At 43.4% G+C, this 16,898-nt stretch overlaps 1 protein-coding gene across 2 annotated transcripts in view; it reads left to right on the top strand.

The window, feature by feature from the left end:
* The window catches only part of Xdh (xanthine dehydrogenase), a 65,030-nt gene that overhangs the window by 2,906 nt on the left and 45,226 nt on the right, over positions 1-16,898 (top strand). For both annotated transcript variants that reach the window (XM_008850982.3, XM_029555025.1), the window contains exons 2-6: positions 4,184-4,241; positions 7,006-7,102; positions 8,371-8,479; positions 12,357-12,483; positions 13,348-13,409. In XM_008850982.3, coding sequence (XP_008849204.1) covers positions 4,184-4,241; positions 7,006-7,102; positions 8,371-8,479; positions 12,357-12,483; positions 13,348-13,409 — 453 coding nt within the window. The remainder of the gene's footprint in view (positions 1-4,183; positions 4,242-7,005; positions 7,103-8,370; positions 8,480-12,356; positions 12,484-13,347; positions 13,410-16,898) is intronic.

Below are 16,898 nucleotides of genomic sequence, written 5' to 3'. Positions count from 1 at the left end.
AATGAATGGACAGGTATTAAAAGCCTGGGGAAATAGATGGATTTGAAAAGTCCTATACTAAAGAAAAAAAATTTTTTTTTGGTCTTTTTGAGACAGGGTCTCCCTGTAGCCCCAGCTGTCCTGGAACTCACTATGTAGACCAGGCTGACCTTGAACTCACAGAGATCTGCCTGCCTCTGTCTCCCAAGTGCTGGGATTAAATACATATTCTTTTTTAATTAATTAATTATTTTTATTTTATATGCATGAGTGTTTTGCCTGTATATGCGCAAGTGCACCTGTGTAGTGCAGTGCCTGTGGAGGTCGGAAGAGGGTCTCAGATCCCCTGGAACTGGAGTTACAGACAGTTGTGAGCTGCCATGTGGGTGCTGGGTCCTCTGTAAGAGCAACCAGCACTCTTAACTCCTGAGCCATTTCTCCAACCCCAAGAAATACATTCTTAAACTTTGCATTTTAAAGTTACAGAAAATTTCATGAATGCAAAGAAATATTAAGTACAACCTGCTCATTTTTATTAACTGTTAACTGTTAACATTTTGTTGTTTGCTTTAATTTCCTCTCTCTTTTTAAAGCATTCTTTTCAGTTGTGTGTGCATTGATTGTGTGTGTGTGTGTATGTGTGTGTGCATGCGCACACACACATGTCATGGTATGCAAGTGGAAGTCAAAGGACAACTTGTGGGAGTTGGTTCTCTCCTTTTACCGTGTGGCTCAAACTCAAGTTGTCAAGCTTGGTGGCAAATGCTTTTACCCACTGAACCATCTTTCCAGGCCCTCTGGAGCTCTCTTTCTTCCTGAATACAGATACAGTTTATACACATATTACAAACATAGATGTACATATGTAAGTGCACAAATAATTATACAGTTATATATTTAATAATATATATAAATATAAATATATGGGCATAACATTTATTTCTGAACCATCGAGAGTTTCAGATATCATGTCTCTTTGCTTTTTATCCTAAGAATAAAGACTAGACATTCTTAGAGAGTGATAGTCCACTTATGAAATTTAGGAAATGCAGCTTTGACATAATATTCCTATGTAGCTCATCAAAGTTGCCATCATTTTCCCTGTAATGTCATTTATTATTCACCAGCAGCGTTGGTTGTCATAGTTTTTCAGTCTCTTTTAACTTGGAACAGCTCCTGTTTTCTGTAGTCTTTACTGACACTGGAGTTTCTGAAGGGAACAGACCAACTGTTATTTAGGATGGCACCAATTCTGTTTGTCTCATGCTGTCTTATAATTAGATTTCCAGCTTTTTTTTTGTTTTCAAAACAGAGTCTCCCCATAGCCCCAGCTTGCCTGGAACTCACTATGTAGACCAGACTGGCCTTAAATTCACAGAGATCTGCCTGCCTCTGCCTCCCAAGTGCTGGGACTCCAGATTTCCAGCTTTTAATGGCCATCCGTTTACTGCTTCCACATTAATTAGATTCCTTTGGGCAGGAATACCATGAAAGTAATGTGCCTTTCTCAGCATATTCTATCAAGGAACATGTCATGTCAGTTTTTCCCATCATCAGTGACATGAACTTTGACTTCTTAGATAAGAGTGCTGTTTAATTTTCTTTACCATAAGGCAACTTTTTAAAACCCCTATAATTAATAATCTGTGAGCAGATATTATGAGGTCATATAAATATTTTATTTATCAAGTTTTCATGCACTGGTTTGAACACTGATTGATGATTAACTGGGTCAATTACTGTGCCAATTACATGATGATCAATCATATTTGTTACTTCTGGGAAGAAAGTGCTCTCCTCTCCCATTTATTTATTTATTCACCAATTCATTGTCAATTTATATTTATATATTTAATATTTGTATTTAGTATGTTATAATCCATTATGATTATTATTTCTTTTAAAGTTCAAGTTTCTCAGAGCAATATGTTCCATCTAATTTTTTCCTTTTCAAAATGTTTTAAATTATAACATTTTTGTGTATTTATTTGTATGTGTTGTGTGGTAACCACGCACCTGCCACAGTGTGTGTGTGTGTGTGTATGTGTGTGTGTGTGTGTATGTGTGTCTGTGTAGGTCAGAGAACAACTTATGGGATCGACTTATCCATCCCAGGGATGGAACTCAGGTCATCAGACTTGGTGGCAGGTGCCTTTACACACTGAGTCATCTCGTTGACCCATCAACCGATTTTTTTCTAAACCTACTTCTCCACAGTGTAAGTTGCTTTTGTGTCACTGTTACCACAATACCTGAAAGAATCAACTTAAGGAAGGAAAGACTGATTTTGGTTCATGATTTCAGAAGATTTAGTCCATGAACATGAGTCCCATGCACTTGAGCAGACAGGGAGAACAGCAGAACAGCATGACAGGGAGAGTGTGTGAGGACAATTATTCACAGCATGGAAGACCAGGAGGCATGCAAAGCACACTCCGAACATAAAATGAGCATAAATAAATAAAAATGGAAAAAAATTAGTTTAAAAATTAAAAAATTCATGCGAATATGCATTGTATGTTGGTCACAGTCGCCCCCTCCCACTCCCTACTCAGTCCTCCTCCACTCCCTACTCAGTCCTCCCCAACTCCCTACTCTGTCTTATCCTCCACCTTCCTGTCAGTCCCCTTTGTTATTTTAGATAGATCCTATTTTCACATCATATATACACATGATTTAATGCATCTACATAAAAATCTATGCTCCATAAATGAGCATTGTTTTACAATCCCAATTTTATCTCCCACTTTCCTTTAAGGTTTATTGAAGGAGCAAATTCTGGGAGTTTCAGAAATGTTTTAATTATTTGTAGTAAAAAATTTTATTACTGGAGCTATAGTAATGGTTTGTAGGTAAGAGGGCTTGCTCTGCAAGCATGAGGACATGAGTTTGAATCTCCAGCTCCAATACAAAAAGTCAGGCCAGCACAAAGGATGCCTTTTCACTCAGTTTGAAGTGTGAGACAGATACCTCTGTCCTTTCCACTCTAGCTGTGGGACTCATAGTACATCTCTCTTAAAGAAACCCTTGCCGTAGATTTTCTCCTTTGATCATCTCAACAACCCAGACCCTTTATACATGGAGGTGTTGTAAAATAGGCTTTTGACAGTTTACATTCAGAAAGAGCATCTCTGTTGCAGACAACTTTTTCTACTTTACTGAACATACAGATGGGTCTTTGGCTTAAGGTTGCTTCCCTACCCAACCTATTCATGTTGCTACTGTGATTACTTGTCACATACAACACTCTTCTATGAGCACAGACCAAATGATCAGCTTTCTACATCCACACACAGGGTTTGAGCAGGTACACTCAAGGAAACAAAGCTAAGGTCTGCATGCTGACAACCCCAGATGCCCCTGGATGTTACAGCTGGGATGCAGCAGGGTAAATGTAATGATATGCTTGACTTGAGGGAAGCTTAGCCATGGTCTTCCCAGTACAGAACCTGAGTGTTCTGTGGTGGGTCTGGAGCGAAGCACTAAGGTAGGACTTCAGGACATGATCCTGTACACAGTGTAATGCTCTCAGGGAAATGCCATGAAGTTTTGGGTCAAGTCAAGAGTCCTTTATGAGCTGATGCCCAAGAGAACTAATGCCCGAAAGAACTCTCGACCGTGAGGAGAAGCAGGGGTGGGTTTATAAAACTTAAAACACAATTATATTATACCAGGAGCAAAGTCAATAACCATAGTTATATAAGACTACCATAGTTACACCAAACCAGGAGCAAATCAGTTAGCAAGAAGTTGTCAGTTAATAAAAAGTTTCAGTTGGGAAAAATAAGTTTCTCAGTATTGCAGAAACAATAGGCTCCATGGAGATGTAAGTACAGCTGGGTAAGAGGACCTGCTATCGGGCTAGTTTCAACTTTTCCAGTATTGTAGAAACAGTGTACCCCCTGAAGCTACAGGTGCAGCCTGCATGGCTGGCTGCAGTGGGAATGACTGGGCAAAAATACAGGGTAAAGCAAAAGTCAGCCAGAACAAAATGGAATCAGCTTTGTCATTTCAATAGTTAATCTTATAGCTCATCTGTCCATTTTTATGGAATTGCCAAGAAAAAAAGCCTTGACTTTTATGGTCTATTTAGCTTATTACCCATTAACTGTACAAATCTTGTGTGATGTAGTAAAAGGAAAAATAAATTGCAAAAGAATGGCTAAGTGCAACTTTGATATATTTTCTTTCATTTTCTTGGTAGGTGGTGGAGAAAAATGCAGATCCAGAAACAACCCTTCTGGCCTACCTGAGAAGAAAGCGTATCCTGACTTTGGAGTAGAATAAGTGTGAGGGGATGATGGGATTCATTTCCTAGTGACTGGAGGGGTGACCACAAAGGAGTCTGGACATTTGTGTTTTAGCTACAGCCGTGGTACTCATTAGCTGGGTGACCTTGGGTAGTCATTGGCTTCCTGGATCTGAGACTCTCAGCTCTCAAATTAGAGGACTGTTCATTGTGTTCTTTGAAATGTCTTCTAGCTGATTCCAGTAATTCCAACATTGGATTCTGTGTCTGAGGAAGGCCCCGACTAGCCCTAGTGAGCTTCATGGTCATTCTCCTTGGAGGGATCAGGCTCCTCCTTATCTGACATATTTTTTAATACATAATGCACTTCCTGGGGAATCTTTCTAGCTTTGCACAGGTCAGGAGAGACAAGCAAAGGGGATATCAATTGTTTTTTTTTTTTTTTTCTTGCAGTACTGAGGATTGAACCTAGGGCCTTCTGACTATTAGACAAGCACTCTACTGTTGAGCTACATTCCCATCTAAGGGTTGTCTACTGGGAAAGGATGTCTGTAGGGGGAATTGTGTAAGGCACCATCCATGTGACAATGGCAGACCTGTCTGAGCTGCATCAAGGGCAGGGGACTCCTTACCGTGTCTTGGGAAGCTGCACTTCATTCTGAGTGGAAAAGGCTTCTGTAAGATCCCTTAAACCTTCTGTTCTTTCAGACCATTAAAGTATTCTGAGACTCTGGATCAAAAATAACAAAAAAGTATAGGAGCTGACATTTATGTACAGATAAAGTTCGAAGTAGTTTGTATAATTTATTTCATATAATCCCCACAGAAATTCCATGGAGGTGCAACACTCCCCTTCTGCAGGAGAGAAGTGAGGCCTACACTGCTGAAGTGAACTGCCTTTCACCAAGTGTATTCTGGGAAAGCTCTGACAGAGCCTGGACTGATACCTAGGGGCATGCCCTTAGTCTCTCATCCATGAGAAACTCTCCTGGGGTCTGGTGTCAAGACTGTGCTCATTTTGAAGTCTGTGCATGGTTTTCCTCCCAGAGGGATGCTTGTGGCCCTTTCAAGTCACATACTTGTTCAAATTCCCATAGAAGTAAGTCTGGAATTCATGGCCTTAACTTTTCCCACTCCCATCTTATCAGACAGCATGGCAAGTGGCCTGGTATGGGCATGTCTGGAGGCTCATAGCAGATGACCTTGGTGGCTCTTTTGTGGCAGGGGATTCAGTGGTTATGATAAGGGAACTGTGTGGAGCTCAGATCCTACCTGAGGTCTGAGAAGAGACACATTCTCAGACATTATTGAGAAACTAATTTTGGTTCTCTAATAGTTTCAGTTTTGTTTTGAAAGCCCTAGAAGCCTTAGGAATTCCTTATCACGACTATTTGAAGGTCAAAGCTCAAGTGAAATTTAAGACTTAAACTTGCCATGTAGATATAAAGTCCTTTTCCTTATTGCAGCCTGTGTAAGTGGTTAATTTGCTGGAGTTCTCAGTGGGAAAAAGATACCAGCCTCCATTCTACCCTGAGGCCTCTAGAAAGATTGCCAGGCCAAAAGATAAGGAAGATAACCTTGCTAGACTTTGGTCTGCCACTGCCTGTGTATGAACTACAAATAACTGCATATACCTTGACTGATGAAAAAAATTCAACTTGGGACTTAGAAAACCTTCTTTGGCTTAGAGAAGGGTAGCATGAGCAAGGGAATGCCTACCAACTCCAGAGCCAGAAGACTGTTGGCACCCTAACATACAAGATAACGCTCTGCAACTCATGTTACATCATGGGCCTCAGCTTGTTAATTTGTGGAAAAATAGTAGCTCTTGTCTGATAACCAAACTGTTGTGAAGACAAATTGTTGTGAAGAAGATCAAGAGCTCTTTATTTTCTTTTTCCTTTTTCTTTCCTCTTTTATTTTTCTTTTTGAGGCAGGGTCTCCCTGTAGCCCCAGCTGGCCTGGAACTCACCATGTAGACCAGGCAGGCTTTGATCTCACAGAGATCCACCTGCCTCTGCCTCCCAAGCTTTTAAGTATAAGATGTTGTATCATTGTTCTTCGTTAATTTTATCTTAAAGATGGAGGATGTGCCAGATGCTAATAATATCCATTTCTCCCATCTTCAGGAAAGATATGGAGCCTGTAAGAAAATTGTCAAGAAAGACCAGTCTCATAGAAGGTGACCACATAATAGCCGTGGATTTGGAATAGGCTACTAGTTAGCAAAGTGGCTATTTTCCACAGTGTATATAAAGATTGAGATCATTATTGATCCCTGACCTCAAAAACTTTGTTTTTCATTTGTGTTTATTGTGCTAAGTAGTCAAAATATTGGTCCAGCTTTAATTTTGGTTTTAATTTGGGAGTTTATCAACCTGAAAGTTTCAGTGTGAAAAGCTAGAAGTCAGTCAATCCCAGGGCACTGCCTGAATGGGCACTTCACTGTATGCTTAGCTGCCCCATATGCTTAGTCTTTAAGATGCATGATCCACTTGCCCAGAAAGACTTCACATGGGAGACCCCGACTTGTTCCCTGGGGGATGCTGCTTCAGTGTTCAGTCTTCTGTGAAGTGAAGGTGACCAGTTTTCACCCTTGTGGGGTGCACTTCAGATTTTTTTCATTGAGGAGGCCATGAGCCTGCTGCTTTGTGGCTCAAGGGCCTGAATTGTACATGAAAGTGGGTGAGTTGTGCCTGTGAAGCTCTGCCCAGGCGTTCTCTGGCCACTCACAGATGCCTTTCCCTGATTTGTGTCCTTAACAAGCGGCTGCTCAGTGGGGCTGAGCGGTACGAAGCTCGGCTGTGGAGAAGGTGGCTGTGGGGCGTGCACGGTGATGGTATCCAAGTATGATCGTCTCCAGAACAAGATCATGTATCCTTTAACCTGCTTGCCCAGGGGCCCATGTTTGGACTAGGATATGGGGTCAGCTTGTGAGTAAGTGTATGAGTGTGTGTGTGCACACACGTTAGCCCCTTGTTTCAGAGCAGGCTCCAATCATGGACAGGGATTGTAGAAAGATGTCTTGTTGAGTGTCTTCCTGGAACTGTAGACCAGGACTTCCTGGGAGTGTCTTCTTTATGACTGAACCAAGCTCTGAACTGCTGATGAAATGTCCTCTCTAAAGTCCAGGATAACATCCCATCCCATAAAATCCTTCTTCAGCTCCCCATGACCCCTGGATAGAGTCCAGACCACTTCATTGTATGTCCCACTTTCCTTTCCAGTCTCCTTTGTCATCAAGGGCCTGGTATTCCTCAACCTGAGACATTGTAGAGAACTGATGCTCAAGTCTGCTCCTTTCTTGATCTTGACATAAACTGTTTCCTGTCATTATTGTCCTCTCTTCCAGGACTTTTCTACCTGGAAGGACTGGGCCCAAACAACACCTCCTCTAGGAAGTCCTCCTTGATTTCCCAAATTGAGTTGGGTACCCCTTGTCTGTACAGACATATTAGTGCCCTCTGCAAAGCCCTCTTGAGTCATTTACTGTAAGACTTTGAAGTTGCATCTCCATACCTACTTCTATTTTCCTGTGTTGATTGCAAACTTTTTCAGGACAGAGAGTTCGTCTTATCCCCCTGTACTTTCTCAGCGCTCAGTAAGGAGCTATCATATTGATTGCATTCAATCACTGATGCTGACTGTTTTCATGAAAGAGTGATGACTGAGAGAGAGATGAGACAAAGCTGCTAAGGGGTTGGAGTCTTATGTTTTCCTTCATCTTGGGGAGATGGAGTGATGGGGGGACACATGGAAGCAAAAGATGAGAGATTCTTGTCCTGAAAGACACAAGAAGGGCCCCACAGAGGAGCTGCAACCTGCCAGAAAGTTCCTCTCTCAGTGGCCTCCAGAGTAGGACTAAGAAGCAGGTGAATGTAGCCTTGGCCTTCTTGTTCAGTTTGGAGGCTGGTATAATGAAGGCTGACCCAATAGGACTCTAAAGGGGCCCAACCTCAGCTGCAGGAGATCTTCCTTTGTCCCTGGCTCGGGGTTTTGGATGGAGAGGCAAGGACACCAGTAGAAGAGACAAGCATGTAGCCTAGATCCAAGAGCCATACAGAAAACCCTGCTAAGCACCCCCACCCCCAGAGGCCCTGCACTGCTGTGGATAATGGAATGACCTTAATCTGGGGTTTTAGTCACTTTCCTGTCAATGCCTGCCTGGCCCCCATCTGCTCCTTGCATCACGTTGCTGTGACAACTGTGGAAGGTATAGGAAACACCAAGACAAGACTACACCCAGTGCAGGTAAGCAGGACAAGGAAGTTGTGTTTGTGAGGCCAGGGCACTTCACAGGGAGGCTTAGTCTGAGGCTGCGACCTTGCTTGGGAGTAATTTCTTTGCCTGAGCAAAGAACATTGTGCCAGGTCTACCTCCCTACCTCCTTTGGATGCTGTGAGGTGGAAAGAGTAGGTACTCAAACCTAGAGCTCCTCTCCTGAGGCCAGGACGATAGTGCATGACCCCAAGGGAACAACAACAACAACACAAATCAGCTGACTCTAGTGGCCAGCAGAGTCTTTGCTCTAGACCTAGGAAGACAGGAAAGTGCATCTTGTTTTGAATGTATAGAACTTTCTTCCTCATGTTGCTATTCGATGGAGTGGTAATTCCATGCACTCTTTATCTCCCGTGCTTGGACAACACAAATTTTGGATTAGCTGTTTTATACAGTGCCGGGACAAAACATCTGATAAAGTGACTTAAGGAAAAAGAGTTTATTCTGGCTCACAGTTTGAGGGTGTGCTCTCATGGCAGGAAGGTCAGCGGAGGAGCTTGAGACAGCTCAGCACATTGCATCCACAGGCAGGAAGGAGAGAGTGACGAATATTAGTGTTCAGCCCACTTTCTCCTTTTTTATTCCATCCAGGATCTCAGTTTACAGACTAGTCCTCCCCTTAGTTAAGGTGGGCTTTCCCACCTCAATTTACCTAAACTAGATAATCTCTCACAGGTGTGCCCAGAGTCTTGTCTCCTTGGTGATTCTAGATCCTGTCAAGTTAACAATCATTATCAAGCACAAATGTGGACTACTGGACCTCTACTTTCTTTATAATGGATGATAAGATAATAGAGAGGGCTAGAAATGTGACTCATTTGGTGGAGTGCTTGTCTAGTATATACAAAGCTCTGGGTTTGGTCCTTAGCACTGCATAAACTGGGTGTGATGGTACATATCCATAATCCCAGAACTTGGGAGGTAGAGGCAGGAGAGTCAGAAGTTCAAGTTATCCTTAGCTACATAGCAAGTTTAAGGCCAGTCTGAGATACAAGAGACTATGTCTCAAAAAAAGGACCCGTGAGTACCTGACCAAAATTTTTTCTCTGGTGTAATCAGACTGCTTGAAAATGGGCTGAAGCCAGGGACACTTGAGACTACACATCAATCTGATTTTTTGAGAGCAGATCTGGTTGTTCTTAGGCCGAATGGAAACAGGTGGGAGCAGAGAACAGTGGGAAGTCTTTTCTTTAGGGGAACAGGCAAAAATTCTTTGGGAAATTGCAATCACAGAAGGCTCCTGAGTTAGGTCCAGGCCTCAGTCTTCCCTTGACCATTTGAGGAAGTATGTCCTTCAGGAAAATCATACCTTCCTTGGGCACCTTCTGTGCTATCAGGGTCTGGGGCCTCCAGATGAACAAAATGGTTCTGTTCCTCTGGAGGAGCTCCTAGTCCAGCCTGTGAGTTCAGAGCAAGGTGAGGGTAGTGATTCTCAGACAGGGAAAGAAGACACTACTAAATCTGTCCAAGCTTCGGGAAGCGTGAGGTTAATTTAGGCTTGTCATTTTCTTCATAGCAAATATGTAAATGAAAAAAATGAATGGTTTGAATACAGGGGCCCTGTCTGTACAATCAACCTAAAATCCTCCCGCCTCAGTGGCACAGACCCTCATTCTTGTTGTACTTTCTTTCTAAATAAGCTATAGGACCATATTTACCTCGTGTTCATTTATTTTTCTTGGTTTTTGGCTTTCCTACATTTTTTCCTACCTCCCTTTTGCATCTTGTGCTGGCTCCTCACCTCAGCTGCTGGCTAGTACAGTATCCAGGCTCTAGCCTCAGCCCTTCCCTCTTCTAGCCTCACACTCTCCCTGGGTGAGCTTGGTACCCACAGCCTACACATATTTGTGCTTCAGCTTTGACCTCTTCTCAGAAGTCAGACTCTTTTCCAACTGCCTCCTTGACGTCACTGCATAAGTAATAACCTCAAGTTTATCAAAACCCTACTGCACCCTTAACTTCTTCCTTACCAGGTATTACTCTGCCTGAGCCAATGGCAAAGCAATCCACTCTGTTGTTCAAGATAAGAACCTAGGAGGCATCTTCAATTCGCTCATATACCACACCCTGTCCATCTGGAAGAGGGTTCACTCTACCACCTAAACCTTCTACGGCAACTTCCCTCTCTGTTTTCACTCTTGCTACTTAGCCCACGTCATCCCCCCCGCCTTGCCTGGCCTGTTACAACATCCCAGGGCCCCACGTGTGCACTTTCTCCTACAACCCATTTTCCACCCAGCACCCAGAGTGATTTTTTTTTTTTTTAAAGCATGAATCACGTCACTTCCAGCAGAAATTTCCTAGGGTTTCCTGGCATACACAGAAAGTTCCAGATCCTGCCCTGGTGTGTGCAGAGCTGCTTTCCTAGCCAAGTTCTTTGGCACCAGCGGATTCCACCCACACCCTTTCAGCAGCTCTGGCACATCGAGCTTGTTCTGTGCTCAGAGCCTTCTTGCATATTGTTCTCCGAATTGTGATATGAAAGCCAGCCTCAAGAGTCTTTTTCCAGTGTGGACTTTTCTTATTAGGCTGAGTAGGTGCCAGTCCCTCTGGATCATGTCATCTAGTACAGATTCTCTACATAGCACTGACCACTGCTTGGCACTTTTGTTTGCTTGATTTTGTCAGTATTTTCCTTATCAGAGTATGAGCTTCATGAACTCTATCCTGTCTCTCTCTCTGCTGTTCTGTTCCCAGTACCTTTATTAATTAATTAATTAATTAATTAATTAATTTGGTGTTTTTGAGACAGGGCCTTCCTATAGTCTCATCTGGCCTGGAACTCACTACATAGACCAGGCTGGCCTTGAACTCACAGATATCCACCTGCCTCTGCCTCCTGAGTGCTGGGATCAAAGGCATGTGCCACCACACCTGGCCCCAGTACCTTTATAGGCACAGTACGTTCTCAGTGTTCACAAAAATTACATACATATACATATGCTATAACATTCTGTTAATCTTACTCCAGAGACTGTAAAAGCCACCTAGAGCAGGAAAGGCACCTTGTAGTAAAACTCTTCCAGCTTTGAGTGGAGTTTTTGTGATATCCCATGCATAGAGTAGACTCAACTTGGCACAGGCCCGAGTTCTTATGTCCTCATTGTGCTATGAAGGTCACCTTCACTTAATAGAGGAATCTAGTGGCAGGTTGGAATGAGATGCCCCCTGTGGTCATTCAGGAGTGTTGTTTGAGTTGACCTGCAGGCTCATGTAGTCAAAGGAACATGACACGGGGCTTCTATAAAAGATATGTGATCTCAAGTAAATTCCTAAATTCCCTGAGCCAGAACACTCACTGTTCTCTGAGGGGACTTGTCTACTAACAGCTAACAATGACTGATTGCCTATAGTATGCCAGGTACAGTTTCAGGAGTTTTAAGTTGGGCCTGGTGCCTATAATCTTACTCCAGAAGCTGGGGCAGGAGGATTGCAAGTTCAAGGCCTGCCTAGACTACAAAATGAGTTCAAGATCATCCTGGGCTGCATAGTGAGATCCTAAACACACACACACACACACACACACACACACACACACACACACACACACACATGCACACACACAGTTGCTGATGTGGCTCAGTGATAGACAGCCTGGTCAGCATGTGCAAGGCCATAGTTCAATCACTAGGAAAAGAAAATTTTATATCAATTATCTCCTTAAATCCTCAGGAGTAGGTAGTAGGGTTGTCCCCATCATAGAGATGAGGAACCTATAGCTCAGAGGGACTGGATGGCCTGACAGCTACCCCCGATACCTCTCTACACAGGCCAGCTTCAGGTGAATTATACACAGAGCTGGCGAGGAGTTCTGCCAACACAAGCATGTGTCATCTGTCTATTTCAGGAGAGAATTGCCAGAAGCCACGGATCCCAGTGTGGGTTCTGTACCCCAGGCATTGTCATGAGCATGTACACACTGCTCCGGAATCAGCCTGACCCTACCATTGAGGAGATTGAGAATGCCTTCCAAGGTATGGATCTTCAGGCACAGGCCAGGGAAGCCAGCATGGCAGATGGGCCCTGGGCTGGTCAGCATGGATGACAGTCAGGAACCAGTTAGGAGTGGCAGGAATGGGGGGTGTTATTCTTTGGAGAGCTGGTGGCCAAAAGCTGCTGGAAAGTTAGTTTTCTCATAGTTTAGAGAACACTTGGTTGTCCAGGTCCGTTCCTGCTTCCTGGAATGGCAGCATTCTCACCCTTCATTGGGGTGGCCTTGGCCCTGGGCAGCTAGCATGAGGAACCACTGACATTTGGGATACTGCCCAGAGCCTCAGGAGGAACTCCTTTCCCTCAGCCTCTGCCAGGACAAGCTTTTCCAGAGCACCTGCCACTCAGGAAGAAGACAGCCCCAATACTGAGTCACAGCAGACAATGATTTCCTGCTTTGCCTGCTGTGAGTAGGTCCTGCCAATCTGGATTGAATCCAGAAAGTTTCCTATCTATTCAGCACCTCAGTCTTTCACCTGTTGAAACAGTTCATTTGAGTTCTATCCTGTACCATGCACGCTATATGAGATGTAAGGGACAGGATATAGAAGGCCCTCTCTCCAGGGACTCCCACTCCGAGAAGAAGCCTATTGGTAATGAAGTTTGAGAAGCAAACTGACAAGGCTCTGATCAGACACCTTGGAAACGATGGTCTGAGCATTCTGGGAAGGCCCAGAAGTCACGATGGGTGTTTTGAGGTCAGAAAAACAGGCAGGAAAGAGGACCAGCAGACACAGGATGTCAAAGGCAGACCTATACCCAGAGTCTTGAGCTGAGATAGAGCAAGGCCATAAGCCTTTTGCTCCCTGGGGCAGCACTGACATTGCAACTTTCCCCTTGGCCTGCAGGAAATCTTTGCCGCTGCACAGGCTACAGACCCATCCTCCAGGGCTACCGGACCTTTGCCAGGGTAAGTGAGGCTGGGGAACAACAGTGGCCTGCCCCTAAGGGACCCACAGGGAACACAGTTGAATAGGACTCCAAGGACCTCAGGTCTACAGGGAAGAAGGATAAATGAGGCAAGCCAGTGAGTGAGTCGTCCTGCTGGGGATGTGTGCAAGGGATGCACATGCTATAGCCTTATCCACAGTCTGGGCTTTCCTTCTGGCAAAGGCCTGTGCTCTTGATTCCTGGGAAGATGCATACTGCCCAAGTCCCTAGTGTCTCGAGGCTCTGTCACACAGGTGCTAAACATGACATTTAACAGCGTCCAGCCTGGCTCAGCCTCACACCTTTTCTTTCCTTTCCTGGCAGCTGTTCAATTGGCCCTCTACTGGGCTTGCAAAACTGATATTTTGATCTCCAGATAGTTTGTGAACCCCTGCAGTGTTTATAAACCCAGAGTGAGAAACCACAGCCTTGTGTGTGGTCACTGATTAGGTTAACACATACAGGTACACATGTGTCATGTGTAAGGATAGAGTGTTAACCTCTCTGCTTTTCCCATAACCTCTTCATAAGGGCCAGGGTAATCCTAGTCCCAGTCAATCCTCATCCCAGCCATCTCAAGATGGCTGAGTGGGGGTAGACAGGGAGCCTCATAAAGATAGAGATCACCACACCCTGGAGAAGGCTGTTGATCATGAAGTAGGAACTATGTAATTCAGCAAAAATGATGGAAAACCCAGATTCAGAGTGTGGTAGCCTGGCGATTATAATAATACCTAACTTTGTGAGTTCATGAAAGTTAAATACTTCTTGCAGAGCTTTTAGGACAATACCTAGTGTATCTTAGGCATTCAACAAATGGTGTAATAAATTATAGTGCTGACACATTCCTTCCCAGATCTACCACATAGTCTTCATTAATTGCCCAGCTTTCCTGAGAAACAGGGGTTGTTCATCTTGTCCCTCTAGTTCTGAGGATCCTGCTCAGAGACATACAGTCTAACCAACCCTGAAAGTTTTACAAAAGAGAATTTTGTTTGCATGTAGCCAACAGCGATACTCTTCCCTAAGTCTCAGTTTTATGACGTTGAAATGGTTCTTGATTCTGCTGTGCCGCAATATCCTCTGTCAACCCAGCTTCTCCAGTAGGGTAGAATAGGGCAAAGCTGAGTGCTGAGCAGCCCAAATGCTGGCCCCAAGCACGATTATACAAGTGCCTTCATGTTCCTCACTGGAGCCCCAGGACTTTTATTTAGAGCCTGTTTGGTTTTGTGCACAGTTGCATTAAACTTGGATTTCCTATTTTCCCATAACAGCTCATTCTACTGAAGTGAGGAGAGTCTGGTAAACCTGGGCACATCGTCCACATTGAGACTGACGGTGCCCATCCAGTAGTAAGGAAGGAAAGGGAAGGAAATACACATAGGTAGAAGGAAGACTTCTGGTTTCCAACATGGTGTGTAAGGAGCTTAGATATGTTCACTCTATTTTAATAAGAAGTAAAAAGTTGAACTGGAAAATCAAGACCTTTTCTTAGACCCTTCAGGGGAGTGAAGTTATAGAACCAATTGCTGCTTCTCGAGTTAGAGACAGATGGGATGATACAGTCACAGCGTGTGGGAGCAGAAATGTAAACAGAAGCCCCTTCATGAAGCACCATTCGAATAGGGAAATCTGAACAGTAGTTTGTGAACTGATGACGACTTAATGTGGGCATGCTGGAGGGATGCAAAGTCCAGGGGAGCCTATCATGATGAGGAGAGGGGTGGCTTACACCTTTATGAGTTTTACCTCTAGGAACTGCCAGGTCCTTATAGCAAATATGGATTAAAAATAACCCTTTTTTATTTTTACTAGGGAGAAAGGAAAAGGAATAATTTTGAACCATGCATTCTGCTCTTGACAAGGCCTATCCTCAGAAGAAACTATCTTTTCAGAGCCTCACTTTTTGAGGTTATGTCAGAGCCTAACCTACCTGGTGGAATAGAAATTCCCAACTCAGCCCCTTTCAGACACCTTGACCCACCTAAGAGATGAGGCATAAACTTCTGAAAGGCCCTTGTAAAATTCATAGTGTAGGGAGCAGATTCACCGAAGACTAAAACTAATCCTGGGACTGTAAGATACTTCTCCCTGACACCAATACATCACTAAAAGCCTATTATAGAGGTCCTTTTTATCTGGTACAGCATATCTGCTTTTCAATGAAAGACAGTAACAAGACATGCTCAAAGGCAAACCCAGTGTGAAGAGAGTGAACATACAGCATAACCAACATTGATATAGCAGAGGCGTCAGAATGAGAAAATCCAGAGTTTCAAAAAGACTATAACGAATACACTGAAGGTTTTAATGGAAAAAGTAGGCACCTTGCAAGAACACATGAATAAGGAAAACAGTGACAGGAATTCTAAAGAAGGATTGTAAAGAAATGGTAGAGGTCTTGATATGGAATAAGTTCATTCACGGCATAACTTGGTTAGATACCTTGAAATACTTTTTGATGTAAAAGACAGCATATGCTAAAACCTCACCCATCACCCTCAAGTTTCATGAATCTTGTACAGTCTTTGACAAGAAATCCTTATATGTGCAGTAATTGTCCCAGCCAGCTCTGTTGTCCACCTTTGGTATGTTTTTGTAGTGTTGACTTGGACAAGCAGGGCAACAGCCAATAATGTAGCAATTCTGGTTTCAGTAATTACAGTTTAACTCTGCAGTAGTACTTAGACCTTAAAAGAGACTTGACATTCCCCAGGGTTACTGGTTTCTTTCCACCTAATGAGATAGTCTGGCAATCACCTAGTTTTATTTCTTTGATTTAGTAGAAATACTCCATAGTGACATGTGGCTAAGTCTGAAGCCAAATACTGTAGTGACTTCCAAATAAGTAATAAAAAAGGAATTAAAACCTCAGAACGACATAAACATCCTTTAAAAAACTTTTTAGCCTGAGTGGGGTTTATTTACTTGAACAAGGGTAACTTGCAGTGAGATGAGACTCTTCTTTCCCAGAATCCCTTAACTGCTCATAGCTATAAGCAGCCCTCAGAGAGGGCTGGAGTCTTATAAGCACCTCCCTCCTCCGTGATGGGTATAAATGGGCCCACTCTAGTGCAGCTCCCTGCTGCCGTTAGTTCATGGGTCCAGCAGCCATGTCAAGAAGACTTATGTATGAAACCAACAACAGAGTATCAAAAGAAGAAATCCCAAAATAAATTTAAAAGAACATTAACCTGAAAAATTGAAACATAGAACTGCAAAGACAGATTAATCTACTGTTTTAAATGGAGGTTTCATCACTATAATCAGAAATGAGCATAACCGACAGATAGAAAAATCAATAAGGATGTAGTTGAATTCAACAATATTATCAATTAACTGCATGTAGCTAACATTTATATACCACCTTGACCAGCTACAGCAGAAAAGGCACTTTTCTCAAGCTCACATGGATCATTCACAATAGACCATATTCTGGGCTATAAAACAAATTAAAAGTAAGAGCAAT

The sequence above is a fragment of the Nannospalax galili genome, unplaced genomic scaffold (genome assembly GCF_000622305.1).
Source record: "Nannospalax galili isolate Female #2095 unplaced genomic scaffold, S.galili_v1.0 scaffold1331, whole genome shotgun sequence".
Taxonomy (NCBI): Eukaryota; Metazoa; Chordata; class Mammalia; order Rodentia; family Spalacidae; genus Nannospalax; species Nannospalax galili.
This window is presented reverse-complemented; position numbering and strand designations above follow the sequence as displayed.